Here is a 14,187-nt window from a genome sequence, read left to right on the forward strand (position 1 = left end):
GCCTTTGAATCCCTCTAGTGATTTTTTTCATTTCAGTTATTATATGTCTCCACTCTAGAATTTTTTTTTTGGTTTCTTTTTAGATGATCTATTTTTTATTGGTATTTCCATTTTGTTTATGCATTGGTTTCTTGACTGTCTCCACACTTGCTTTAGTTCTTTGAGCATCTTTAAGGCAGTTGTTTTAAAGTTTTTATCTAGTGTATCTACTATCAGCTCTTAGGGACAGTTTCTGTTTTTTATTTGTTTTTTGTTTTTCCCCTTGATTGGGCAATACATCTCTGTTTCTTTGCATGCTTTGTGATTTCTTTCTTTTTTTTTTTTTGGTTGAAAACTGGACATTTGAATCATTGAAAGTCTTGGAAATCAAATTCTCCTCTTTCCCTAGGGTTTGCTGTTTTGTTTTTAGTAATGATGGGATCTTTTTGTGCCAAGGTTCAGCCAAAAGTGTACACTGAAGAGCTTCTCAGGTCTTTTCTGATTCTGCACCTTTTCCTGGGCGTGAGCAGTCTGTGATCAGAATACAGATCCGCAATATCTGGAGGGCAGAGTCCTTTCGAATGCTCCAGGGCACGCTTGCATGAGCTGTGTGTGCACATTTGCTGTGAGTTGTGTGTGCTCAGTCACTCAGTCCTGTCTGACTCTTTGCGAGCCCGTGGACTACAGCCTGCTCAGCTCCTCTGACAACTGGATTTTCCAGGCAAGAATAATGGAGTGGATTGCCATTTCCTCCTCCAGGAGATCTTCCCAACCCAGAGATCAAACCCACGTCTCCTGAGTCTTCTTTACCCCTGAGCCACCTGAGCTGTGAATTGGGGAGGAGGAATGGGCAGCTGCTGCTGAGCAGAGCTAAAATGGATGCAAATTAACCAAAACTTACCATTTAAATGTTCCCCTGGAAGTTGCAAGTCTTTGATAGACTCCAGAACTTACAGTAGTTACATCAGACAGATTCTGCCAGGGAGAATTTGTTCCAGGTCAGGGGATGGATTCCTGGTACCTCTTACTTCATCTTCCCAGAATCTTCCCTTTAAACTGTTTTAAGGATTGAAATCCTGTTAATGTGATTCTAAACCTCTATTCTTCAAGTTGTCTCATTTTCTTTTCATAAAAAATGACCCAGAAGGCTTTGCAGCTACCATAAAGAAAAAATATCCAGTGTCTTTCACTTAAGAGAAGTGTGAAATTACTTGATCCAATGAGTACCATCTATGTAGGTTGCTTCCTCAGATGGGAGTGTCATTTAACTCCAGAAAAAAAAGGGTCTATGGTTAGTTTTCCTAAAATGTATGGAATTCCTTCTGACTCTGGAGAACTTACAGAATATAAAAGTGCTTTGGTAAAGGCCAAAGATGTTCACAGTTGCTTATTGCCCATCTACTATGTGTCATGTGTTGAACAGGGTGCCCTGGACACAAAAATTGTGCTGATGGTCCATTCCTGGTCTTCTCTTGCCTTTCTCATAGATAAAAATCACAAGCACAGCCTAAAGACTAGTACAAAAGTAGCAGAGTAGCTATTGAAATTCTCATGGCGTCGTCTTTGACTCAGAGGAAATTAAAAAAGCCTTACTACAGTGGAACCCCTAAGCTAAACAAGGCAGAAAGGCAATCAATGTTACTTCTGAAAACTGGGCAAAAAGAAGGTGCACCCTTACACTGCCACCTGGGCATATCCACCAGAACGTTAAAATGTTAGAGAAAAGCAAACGGAGTTCAGGGAAACATGAGGATTTCAGAATTATACATATGCTGCTGCTGCTGCTGCTGCTGCTGCTGCTAAGTCGCTTCAGTCGTGTCCGACTCTGTGTGACCCCATAGATGGCAACCCACCAGGCTCCCCCATCCCTGGGATTCTCCAGGCAAGAACACTGGAGTGGGTTGCCATTTCCTTCTCCAATGCATGAAAGTGAAAAGTGAAAGGGAAGTCGTTCAGTTGTGTCCGACTCTTTGCGACCCCATGGACTGCAGCCTACCAGGCTCCTCCATCCATAGGATTTTCCATGCAAGAGTACTGGAGTGGGGTGCCATTGCCTTCTCCGTATACATATGCATTTAAACCTTAATTTGCGTCTTCTTTTTTATGAGAACCCCAAAGAAGCTTATCCTGTATTTCTATAGTTTAATAACAAATGTTTTCAGAGAAGCAGAAAGATACCATGCATCACACCTTTCATTTCCTTTCTTTAAATAATTATTCCCCCTATAAAACCTAGCACACAGCAGCTGCTCACTGATTATTTTTTTAGTAAATGAATTCTTCCTCTCATACTAGCCTTCTCCATTATTTTGGGGTTTTCAGTATTAAAAGCAAGTAAAAATGGCTAGGATATTCCCTTTGTGTGACTCTGTTGTTGTTCAACTGCTAAGTTGTATCCAACTCTTTTGCAGCCCCATGGATTGCAGCCTGCCAGGCTCCTCTCTCCCTGGGATTTCCCAGGCAAGAATCCTGGAGTGGGTTGGCATTTCCTTCCCCAGGGGAATCATCCCTTCCCAGGGATTGAACCCATGACTCCTGCATTGGCAGGTGGATTCTTTACTACTGAGTCTCCAGGGAAACCCTTTGTGTAACTTTAGGGAGATACAAGCTCTCAAGAAGATTCAAAAAATTTTTAAACTTTTTTTTTTAGCACAGAGGCAGAGAGAATAATATAACACCCTCCTCTTGTATCCATCACCTTCTATAATTATCAGCGTAACACTGTGCCTATCCTGCCTTATCTATCTTACTAGAAGCCCCACAAACACACACACACCCCACACCCTTGAAGTATTTTATAGCATGGGAATTGCACAATAAGTGCTATCCCTGTGACCAGCTTGGTGTTTGTTGTGTGAAAAACTGAGTTCTCTGTTCCCTGTGTACTTTGTTTCCTCATCTGTACTATGGAAATGTGAGACTAATGTAACACAGTGTCGTGAGGTAGGCAAAGTACTAAACATAAACTTAGCAGATGACTCTCGCTCCTTTGTACTTACGGCCAGTTAAAATCTAAATTCCCTGCTATATTATTTATAGCCTTAGAAAATGAAAGCTTAAACCTTTGTTTCTTCTCATATTCATTTTATTGTCTCATAATTCAGCATGCCAGTGAAAGGAGTGAAATGACCTTTATTGTGTTCTTAAAATGAACGAGCCAATGGACCAGACTCCTCATTAACAGTGGACTGGGCTCCTCCTCACTTGTTTTGTACGTAAGCCAGCCCCTGGGGTAGGCATCATGACCTGCATTTTACAAGGAGAAAACAGAAAGTTTAAATTATTGGCTCAAAGTCTCATAGCATTTCAGACCCACATTCTTCCTGTCTTATCCGAGTTTGGGGAATGGAATGGAATGCAGGGAGCTGGTTGCCAGGTAACAGAAAAGGCCGGAAAGCCAACTGGGGTGGATGAGGCAACACAGGGGTTAGAAATCTAGGAAGCTGCTACCATTCCTAGACTGGAGGGGAAGCAGGATCACCTTGCAGAAGCTGAAACCACTGCTGGCCTGTCCTGCAGGAGGCTCCCATGGAGGCAGCCATCACACATTCCTACTACACCAACTGACCGGGGTCAGGGCAGGGAGTCCACCCTAGGGCAAGCAGGTCCACTTCGGTCTGCACCAGGGAGCCTGTTTTAAAGCAAAACCAGCTTTCCATCTTGAGCCTTATGTTTGTTTGCTGAACAGTCTTGTTTTAGAAAGTAGAATACATGGAAAAATAGATTTTTAAGGAACTTTGCAGGAAATCCAATTTGCATATTGTCTCTTAATTTTTCAAGCTATTCTTTTTTTCAGCTTTAAAAAAAGTCTTTTACCTAGTCTACTAACCTGAAAAGAGCAAAAGTACTTCTCAAGGAATGTTTAGAGGTTTGTGGAAATGCAGTCATCAGTCAAGAATTGTTTGTCGGACCGCTGCCACGGTACTAGGAAAAAAAATTTAATCTACCATCTGGCTGAGCAGGCAAAATACACATTTATGAAGTAATCAGTGAGCAGGAGCATATATAATAAAGTGCTGATTGGTTTGCTTTACTAAGAAAATAGAGACTTACATGCAACATGAAGATCTGATGTGCCATTAGCAGGACAAGGCTCAGAACTAGTCAGGAAATGCTGGGTTGAACACAGGGCACTGGGTTCCTGCCTTGAGCAGTTGGTTTACCCAGGAGGCCCTGAGCTGCCCTGGCCTGTCTGACTTGGGGAAGCTCCCATGGGTGCTGACTCAGTGGGGTGATTGGAGGAGTAGAAACCTCCACTTCCTGACATGGTGCCCACAGAGCTCCTCTCCAAGCAGTGGTTTCAGTCCTAGCCGGGTGTTAGTTTCAGCTGGGGAAGTTCAGGGATGTACATCTGTCCCCAGCATCACCCTGGATAAACTAAATCTGAATCCCCAGACTCTAGCTTAAGCGTTTCCAAAAGTGCTTGGGCACTTGTGACCTGCACTGAAAGACGAGTTGTTGTTCGGTCGCTAAGTCTTGTCTGACTCTTTTTGACACCATGGACTGCCACACACTAGGCTTCCCGTCCTTTACCATCTCCCTGAGTGTGTTCAAGCTCATGTCCGTTGAGTCAGTGATGCCATCCAATCATCTCATCCTCTGTCGCCCACTTCTTCTCCTGCCCTAAGTCCTTCCCAGCATCAGGGTCTTTTCCAATGAGTTGGCCAAAGTACTGGAGCTTCAGCTTTAGTATCAACCCTTCCAATGAATATTCAGGGTTGGTTTCCTCTAGGATTTACTGGTTGGAATCTCCTTGCAGTCCAAGGGACTCTCAAGAGTCTTCAGCACCACAGTTCAAAGGCATCTATTCTTTGGTGCACAGCCTTCTTTATGGTCCAACTCTCACATCTGTACATGACTACTGGAAAAACCGTTGCTTTGACTATACAGACCTTTGTCAGAAAAGTAATGTCTTTGCTTTTTAATATGCTGTCTAATTTGGTCATAGCTTTTCCTTCAAGGAGCAAGTGTCTTTTAATTTCATGGCTGCAGTCACCATCTGCAGTGATTTTGGAGCCCCCTAAAATAAAATCTGTCACTGTTACCATTTTTCCCCGTCTATTTGCCATGAAGTGATGGAACCGGATGCCAAATTTTAGTTTTTTCGGATGTTGAATTTTAAGCCAACTTTCTCACTCTCCTCTTTCACCTTCATCAAAAGACTCTTTAGTTTCTCTTTGCTTTCTGCCATTAGTGGTGTCATCCGCATATCTGAGGTTATTGGTATTTCTCCCGACAATCTTGATTTCAGCTTGTGATTCATCCAGCCTGGTATTTCACATGATGTACTCTGCATATAAGTTAAATAAGCAGGGTGACAATACATAGCCTTGACATACTCCTTTCCCAATTTTGAACCAGTCCATTGTTCCATGTCCAGTTTTAACCATTGCTTCTTGACCTGCATACATGTTTCTCGGAGGTCAGGTAAGATGGTCTGGTATTCCCATCTCTTTGATATGCTGTCTAGGTTTGTCATAGCTTTTCTTCCATGGAGCAACCCACAGCTAAACGAAGGCTTTTTGATCCTTAGGGAGCACCCCTACCCCACCCTCCCCAGCAAGCCTTTGTCTCTGTGTGCAGCAGTGGTGCAGGGAGGGAGCAAAGCGGTGTGCACCAGGCTCCAGAGGGCCCTGGGATTACGTATCATTACTTCTTGATTTTGCCATAGCTGTCACTGGACATGCAAACATTGATCTCCGTCAGCATTCCCCAAATTGCAGAAGGAAGATCTTCCAGCTGTTTTCACATAATCTTTATTATTTTCTTAAACAGCTTTATTTGGATATAATTCATAATTTACCCTTTAAAATACACAATTCAGTATTTTTAATATTTTAATATTTTATTATTGAAAGTGAAAGTGAAAGTTGCTCAGTCATGTCCGACTCTTTTCAACCCCATGGGCTATACAGTCCATGGAATTTTCCAGGCCAAAATACTGGAGTGCGTAGCCTTTCTCTTCTCCAGGGGATCTTCCCCACCCAGGGATTGAACCTAGGTCTCCTGCATTGTTGGCGGATTCTTTACCAGCTGAGCCACAAGGGAAGCCCCATTTTATTATTAACTCAGTATTATTATTTTATTAGTACTGAGTACAGAGTTGTCCAAGCATCACTTTAAGATCATTTTACAATGTTTTTGTCACCCTTAAATGAAACTCAGTACCTTTTTGGGGGGGGTTTAAATCTAACAGAGGCATTTCAGAAGCACACTAGCTTTTGATGCTCTTTCACAGCTGAGCTTAGGCTTGCAGAAGCTCAATTTTTGTCTGTCTTCCTTCTCTTCTTGTATGTGTAGAAGTTCGAGCTTCAGCTCATCCTGTGACACATACCCTTGTCTCTGAGTGTGTCAGGGTGTATCTGGGTTGCCCTGGGGAGGCGACCCCAAAATGCTGCAGAGCCAAAGCCTGGCGCTGGCATACGTCCTTAGCTGGGTGGGAGCACAGTGCCAAGCTTCATGGCTCCTTGCTCCTGTTGATTTCCTGAGACGTTTGTGAGATTGCTAGGGCAGAAAATTGTATGCATATTAGTGCTGTCTTCTAGAATGAGGACAAAGGACAGCTATGCTTACCAAATATATAGCAATGCCAGGAGGTGGAAACAGGTTGGAAAATTCTTTTTGAAGCAAGACCAAAAAACCCTTTATCTGATATTTTCTCTGCCTCTAAACTCCTGTCACTCTTGTTCTTTCACGTGTTTTCATCTTAGCTCCTGGCTTCCAGGGCCGTATCCTCCGAGTGAAATGTCTCCTACTTTAGGACCGGCATCCTGCACTTCCTGTCTTTGCTCCCGTCCAGCTCCTAAAACTTCCTAAAACAGGATGACACTTTGGTAGTGTGTGTCTGATTAATTTCACACACACACAAAAAAGAACAGTTTTAGAATAGGAAGGCTTTATCTGGGTTTTGTTGATTTTTTTTTGAGTTGTTTTCCTTTTAGAGCATTGGATTGAGACTTTCTTGACGGGCATCAAAAGTTTTCAGCTAGCTTAACCAGCCCAGTCTCTGGCTTCCAGACTATAACCCACACATGTAGCTGACATGTAGTGTGACTGAGGAGGATCTTACGTTTCACATTCTATTTCTTTATCAATAAAATGAGCTGCCAGTTGTGTCTCTTTTTTACTGCTATGGCAGTCAAGGAGACCACAGAGAGGAAATGCCCAGTGCTGGGCTCACAAAGGAGATGCTTAGAACATGTTAGTTTCTTTCCACTCTTACAGAAAAGTCCTGCCTGGATATTTCAGGTTTGTGGTTCAGTCCCTTTTCCATGTTTCTCTCAGCTCATCCTGACCCACCAACTACATGTAGTGATAGTAGACAAAGGTTTCTTTCTTCACTCTTTGAGATACTTGCTGCAGCTTCCTAAGCTGGATCAAATCTGAAATGTATAATTTCCAAACATTTATTTCATCAGCAGAATGGAAAGTATGTGGAAAGTACACAGTTATTCCATGAATGTAGAAATTAGGCACTTTGAATCTCTCTCAATGAAAAGATATAACTGATTTTGTATCATTAATAAGCTACTGAATGGGGTTCCCTGGTGACTCAGATCGTAAAGAATCCGCCCGCAGTGTGGGAGACCTGGGTTCGATCCCTGGGTTGGCAAGATCCCCTGAAGGAGGGCATGGCAACCCACTCCAGTATTCTTGCCTGGAGAATTCCATGGACAGAGGAGCCTGGCGGGTTACAGTCCATCGGATTGCAAAGAGCTGGACACGACTTAGCGACTAAGCACAGCACAGCACCAGCTACTGAATATGAATAAGCGCCATTTCTTGGTCAGGGCAATGATTCACTTATAAAGTTTCCATTTACTGGAAATTGAATGGCATTAGGTAATTCTTATTAATTCTATTAGAGTTTTGTTAGAGTGAGGATGTATTGTAATTATAGAGGAAAAAGTCCTCAGTTTAAGGACATGCTTGATAAAATGTTTAGGGGTAAAGTCTCAGGATATCTTCAATTTACTTTCAAATGCTGGTACATATGCAAATATATGTAGATCATGTGTCTGTCCATAATATATGATGAGATGTCAGTATATGGCAACAATAGTTAATAGTTGTTGACTCTCAGTGATGGGACTATGGATATTTTTCTTTCAACTTTTCTGTATGTTAGAAAATTTTTATAATAAAAAGCCAGGTTAAAAAAACTAGAAAAAATATAATCCTGATAGTTACTAAAAAATGTCATTTCACTATGTGATTTTTATTTATATTATTATACTTACTCTATTGAGAGCAAATCTTTCTTTGAAGTTAAAAAATGACAATTCTTATAGTACATAATTTTTATAATTTGTCATTACAATTCAACATTTTAAAAAGCATTTTCTTTTTTAAAACCTCATTTTGTAAAACATATATTTATAATAGACATTTTAAGCAAAAAAAGCATTTGTTATATATTTATATATATATATATTTATATATATCCCTCTCAAACTATTATTTGGAAAGTATGTAATTGTGAGAGATTTTGAGCATTTCAGTGGAAGCAAGTAACTGATGATGTTGGTTAATCTGGAGGACTGCAATTTTGAAATACCAGGGAATCAACTTTATAAATGTTTTATAGTAAGATATCTATCTACCTTTATTTTAAAGAGAAAAGGCTGTCTGCGTGTTTACTGTAGGGTAGATCGTAATGTATGTTTCCCACCTGAGCAAGAACCGAAATGGGACCTTGCAGAGAGCATGGAGCCTTGCCCAAGACAAGAGCGAGTTGTGTGTCTGTATTCTCATTTCTAAAATGGAACTTCACACGTGGTGCTAGTGCAAAGCATCCGCCTGCCAATGCAGAAGACTCAGGAGATGTGGGTTCAGTCCCTGGGTTGGGAAGATCCCCTGGAGGAGGAAATGGCAACCCACTCCAGTATTCTTGCCTGAAGAATCCCATGGAGGAGCCTGGTGGGCTACAGACCTCGGGGTCACAAAGAGTCGGACACGACTCAGCGAGTAAGCACATTTCTAAAATGGAGTAATCATACTTCCTAAAAGTAAATGAGGCTGTATGTTCAGTGTGTATGCTCAAACAGTGGGTATTGTTGTGACTAGATATTACCTATATCTAATCTGAAAAATATATAGAATTGGTGATAAAAATGAATTTGATATCATGGTTCTAAATTTACCAGTTCTGAAAGGAGACAAATTGAATAAATTTGTGTCATGTAGACCCATCCCTCTCAAATTCTCTCTCCAAACACTGAATAATTCTTCTCTTTTGCTCACCTATTATTCTTAAAGCTTATCAATGGCCATCTAGCTCTGACATATATATGTGGGCTTTTAAATGGCTCTTGTTTTTTCAAGATTCATTAATTACTCAATAGCTATTGCTCTCAACTGTGGACAAACTCTTTTTTTTAAAAACACACACCACATCTTCTTTATTCATCATCTGTTGATGGATACAGGTTGCTTCCATGTCTTGACAATTATAAATAATGTTGTAAATGTAAACATGAACATTTTTTTTGTTGCTAGGTTGTGTCCACCTCTTTTGTGACCCTATGGAATATAGCCCGCTATACTCCTCTGTCTGTGCTTCCCTTGTAGCTCAGTTGGTAAAGAATCTTCCTGCAATGCAGGAGATCTGGGTTCAAGTCCTGGGTCGGGAAGATCCCCTGGAGAAGGAAATGGCAACCTGCTCCAGTATTGCCTGGAGAATCCCATGGACAGAGGAGCCCGGTGAGCTATAGTCCATGGGGTCGCATGAGCAGGACACACCTTAGTAACTAAACCACCACCCCCTCCTCTGTCCATGAAGTTTCCCAGGCAAGAATACTGGAGTGGGTTGCCATTTCCTTCTCCAGGGGTGGGCAAACTCTTGACTAGGTCATCTGGGTGAAACAAGCCCTGTAGAGAGCTTCATTCACCAAGCTACTGCAGTCTGCCTGCTTTTCTGTGGGCAGAAATTCATGAGAGGTTTCTGTTCGGGGGAAAGTTTTCCATTTGTGAAAGTGATTTATTTCTAGTTTTTATACAAAGAACTACTGCACATATCTAATATTGCTTAGCCTTCTTATTTTACAAAAATATCTGTTGATATGATTTAAAGAAATATTATCTTGTTTTATTTATCATAGTATGTGTGATATAGTTGGTAAGTCATGTCCAACTCTTTTGATCCCACAGAGTATAGCCTGTCAGGCTCCTCTGTCCACTGGATTTCCCAAGCAAGGATACTGGAGTGGGTTGCCATTTCTTTCTCCAGGGGATCTTTCCAACCCAGGGATCAAACCCAGGTCTCCTACATTGCAGGCAGATTCTTTACCGACTGAGCCATCAGGGAAGCTCTTATCATAGTATAGAGACAATAGATTTGCTGTCAGAAAACCAGCTTTGCAAGCTTTTCTCATTTACTGGGTGTATCTTTTTGTGAAAAGCGCATCACATGACTTTTATTCTTAATTTTTTTTAATCCATGAACTCACGTGAGCATCTTTTTTTGTATCAGATAAAAATATATATGAAAGTTCCTGTAAGTAATAAAAAATGATAAACATTATTATTACTATTATTACTGTTATTGCCATTCTTTTTAATTTGAATAACTTGAGTGACATGCATATCCAGGTTTTGATTCCACTTTAGGGAACATGATGGGGTTTTATGTTTCAATGTAACTAAAGATGATTGGGCTAAGACCCAATAGTGAGCTTTTCATTTTCTTATATTTAGGTTCCTTTTCCCACTTTCTTGCGTATCCCACTTGTATAAGAAATAATTCTTTGTCCCTAATTTTCAGGAACATAAAATATTTTCATTTCTCAAAAAAATTCAAGAATGAGAACTTCCCTAATGGTCCAGTGGTTGGGAATCTGCCTTTCAGTGCAGGGGGTGAGGGTTTGATCCCTGATGAGGGAAATAAGATCCCACATACTGTGGGGCGACTAAGCACCACCCCAGCAACTAGAGAGGCCACACACCTCACCTGAGACCCAATGCCACCAAAAATAAATAAAATAAATATTTTAAAAAGTACAATAATGTTCATGGCTTCTTTTCTTATCAAACCAAATAGCGTGTAAACTACTTGACGCTTTTATATACCACATAAAAATACTTCCTTGCCAACGCAGGAGATGTCAGAGAAGCATGCGAATTGGCTCCCTGGGTTGGGAAGATCCCCTGGAGGAGGGCATGGCAATCCCCTCCAGTGTTCTTGCCTGGAGAATCCCATGGACAGAGGAGCCTTCCTGGCTGCAGTCCATAGGGTCGAAAAGAGTTAGACATGACTGAAGCAGCCCAGCATGCATGCAAAAATACTCCCATTCATCACCAGTGTTCTTGTGAGAAAAATAATTCTGATTTAGGACATAATGAAATCCTAAAGCCATAAATAATGAACGTTGGAGGTATGGTCTTCCCGATGCACGCTTTATCTTTCTGTTTTGGTAAGTAGACAGAACTCCAGAGAATTTCCTCCCTTGAGTTTATGCTGAACTGAGGCTTAAGTAATGGCTTCAGCTCAACATGGTCCTCAGACATCTCATCTCCATGAGGAACCAAATGTCGCCTATGCTGGCAATTTGGGCTTTGAAATTCCAGGAGGCATTTTGTAGGAGACGAGATGCCGCCTTGGCACCACCATCAGATCTATGTCTGGTTAATTACAGACTTACTTTCTGCATCCCAAATAAATGTCTATAGCTTCCCTTTATTTTTGAAGGCCACCTATGTCAATGGAGAATTATTAACAGTTCTCAGGAGGAAGATTAAAGGTGTCCTTGTTTTTACAGTCTGTGTATTTAGCCCTTTGGGATTAAAGTCACTATTATATAATCTTGTATCACCTCCCTCTATTAAACGTTATCTCTTTTAATATTTTTACAGCATGTCAGTGGAAAAACCAGTGGATCGCCTTCCAAGTCAGGAGAAAAGAAAGGATCAGATGAGGTAATTTCTACAATACTGAATTTTCATTTTCTCCTGTTTTTAAATTGTGAATTCTATCATGAAATAAATAATGAGGTAGCAAATATCTCCTACTAAAATGTTGGCAAATTTAGTTTTAACTAAGAGCTGCTTCAATGCTGTAAGTGGAAATCATTAAAATAAATAAAGTGTTCCTCAGAGAGGAACTATTTCCTCCAGAAATAGTTTTCATTTAGGAGAACTCAGTTATTTAGGGTGTTGTCTCTATAGGAATTGGTGAATCTTAACTGTTTTTTCTGTTTTTTTTTTTTTTTTTTTTGAACAAAAACATACAGAAGGGAAACCAAATGCTACTGTTGAAAAGGAAATCTTTTTTTATGAGAGTCATTGTGAAAGAACAGTGATAACCTAGACTAAACCAGTCATTCAGGTTCACAAACAAAAGGGAGAGAAAAAGACTATTTTTATTTGGTTCCATCCTGTGGAAATACTAGTGGAAGCAAGCCTCACTTTCAGATGGGTTGTCTTTGAGTCCGTGAATTTCTCCTTTCACTGAACGATACCCCATTATGTTCACTATCAGCATCGTCTGGTCTCCATGAATGGGTCGTGTGAAAGTGCTAGCCTCTGAGAGGGTCCTAGGCTTGCTTCCTTTTGCTGCTTTTTACATTTTAAATCTCAATGGAATATTCATCTTCATTCAGTAGAAATAATTATCATCATTCATCCCAGTTTGTAAAAGAGCCAGGTCCTGAAAGGTACCTGGAAATTTAAAAAGCATAGAGTAACCATTTTGGTTTTTCTCTCTTATTAACATGCTTCCAGAAATCTAGCTTCTCTTTCTGCTTATTTTCTGCAGTTTTGAAATAGTCCATATATTTCTGTATATTCAGTATGAAGGGAGCCATTATGACTAGATCTTGCTATGAATTCTGCACGAAGGTTTAGTCCTCAGCTGTCTACTATTGTTTCCATTACCAACACCCAAGTCAATATAATTTAGATTATTTCTTACCATGCAAATCTGCAGTGAATATTTTTGTTTCCATGGAAGAAAATTTTCTTTACAAAGTAAAAATAAACTTTTATTAAGGTTTTATCCTGGCTCTTAGTTAAATTATTTAAACTTTTTTTCCATGAGAACAAGCCAACTTTTACTAGCATGAAGATCTATGTACCTAATATCACTCAGTTCCCCTATCAATCCTTCTCTTTAAATATCTTCCCAGATAAGTTATCTACCAAATAGGTTTCCTGTTGAATAAAGAGACAACTATAGTGTCTCTTTATTGTCCAGATCAGGAAATAATGTTTTTAGATGTTATTCTTTATGTTAATATTAATCAAGTTGAAAACATTTGCACAAGAAAGGAAATCTTCCAGTTCAATCAAGTGGATAGTGACCTAATTCTAAGAATCCTAGATCTTAGAGGATTATTCTCAACAATTACGTTTTTATGTGGAAGCTTAAATGTTATGTCTTGAATGTACAGATATCATTGGTTAAGGCAGCAGCTGCTCCCCCAGTGTTAGATCTCTTTTAATATCTGGACTATAAAATGCCTCATTTTCATTTTTATAAAGGGCTTGGGAAAATTGATAAGGAGTCCTGTTATCAGTACAATCAGAGGAGAATTCAAGACTTCTGTGTCTGTGTGATGACTGTGCTTGCAGTTCTTTGAAAGTGAAAGGCTAAGCTTCCATCTCAGGAGAAGAAAGAAAGAATTTTTCTTTTCTTTATCAGCAGTTGAAGCAAGTCTGACTTTGTTTCATAACACGTCTGGGAAATTCAGATTCACAGCTCTTGCGTTTGTGCCAGAACCTGGTCATCTGGGTCTGTTCTGCTCCACCCCAGCTGGCTGACAGAGAGGAGAGCCAGGCTTCGCCCTGCTCCCGTGACATAAATCACTGCAGAGGTTCAGATAGCCTGAGACTGAAGACTGCTTATTATCTCGCCAAATTCTGCCCGTATCTATTTGATAGGGTGGACGGATGTGTAAGTTGAATCATCTAGTGGTCTAGTTATATTTCTAATGTAGTCTGTCTCCAAGGAGTCTCTCATTCCGTATGTCATGGATGACATATTATGGCCCTGGAGACCATTCAAGGAAATCATCCGTTAGGCATTATTTTTACTCTATGTTCGTGATTATAAAACCACGTGCAGTCTGGACTTGTCATCTGCCCTGCCTACCATCTACAACCAGTTACTATCGTCTTCAGATTACTAGGGAAAGATTTCCTAAAACTGATTCTTTCGCACAAATGCTTTCTTATCTGCTGTTCTGTTGAACAAGAAGTAAGATTAAGAAGCTT

The 14,187-nt window shown here is 40.3% G+C and overlaps 1 protein-coding gene across 21 annotated transcripts in view; it reads left to right on the forward strand.

The window, feature by feature from the left end:
- Positions 1-14,187, forward strand: part of CAST (calpastatin) — a 770,242-nt gene that overhangs the window by 643,038 nt on the left and 113,017 nt on the right. For all 21 annotated transcript variants that reach the window (XM_086413227.1, XM_086413228.1, XM_086413205.1 and 18 more), the window contains one exon: positions 11,830-11,892. Coding sequence is in view for 19 of the 21 variants with exons in the window: in XM_086413205.1 (XP_086269331.1) it covers positions 11,830-11,892 (63 nt within the window). In the remaining 2 variants the exon portion in view is untranslated. The remainder of the gene's footprint in view (positions 1-11,829; positions 11,893-14,187) is intronic.

This window comes from Bos grunniens, chromosome 7 (assembly GCF_055505025.1).
Source record: "Bos grunniens cultivar Pamir isolate PY7600 chromosome 7, Bosgru_T2T1.0, whole genome shotgun sequence".
Lineage (NCBI taxonomy): Eukaryota > Metazoa > Chordata > Mammalia > Artiodactyla > Bovidae > Bos > Bos grunniens.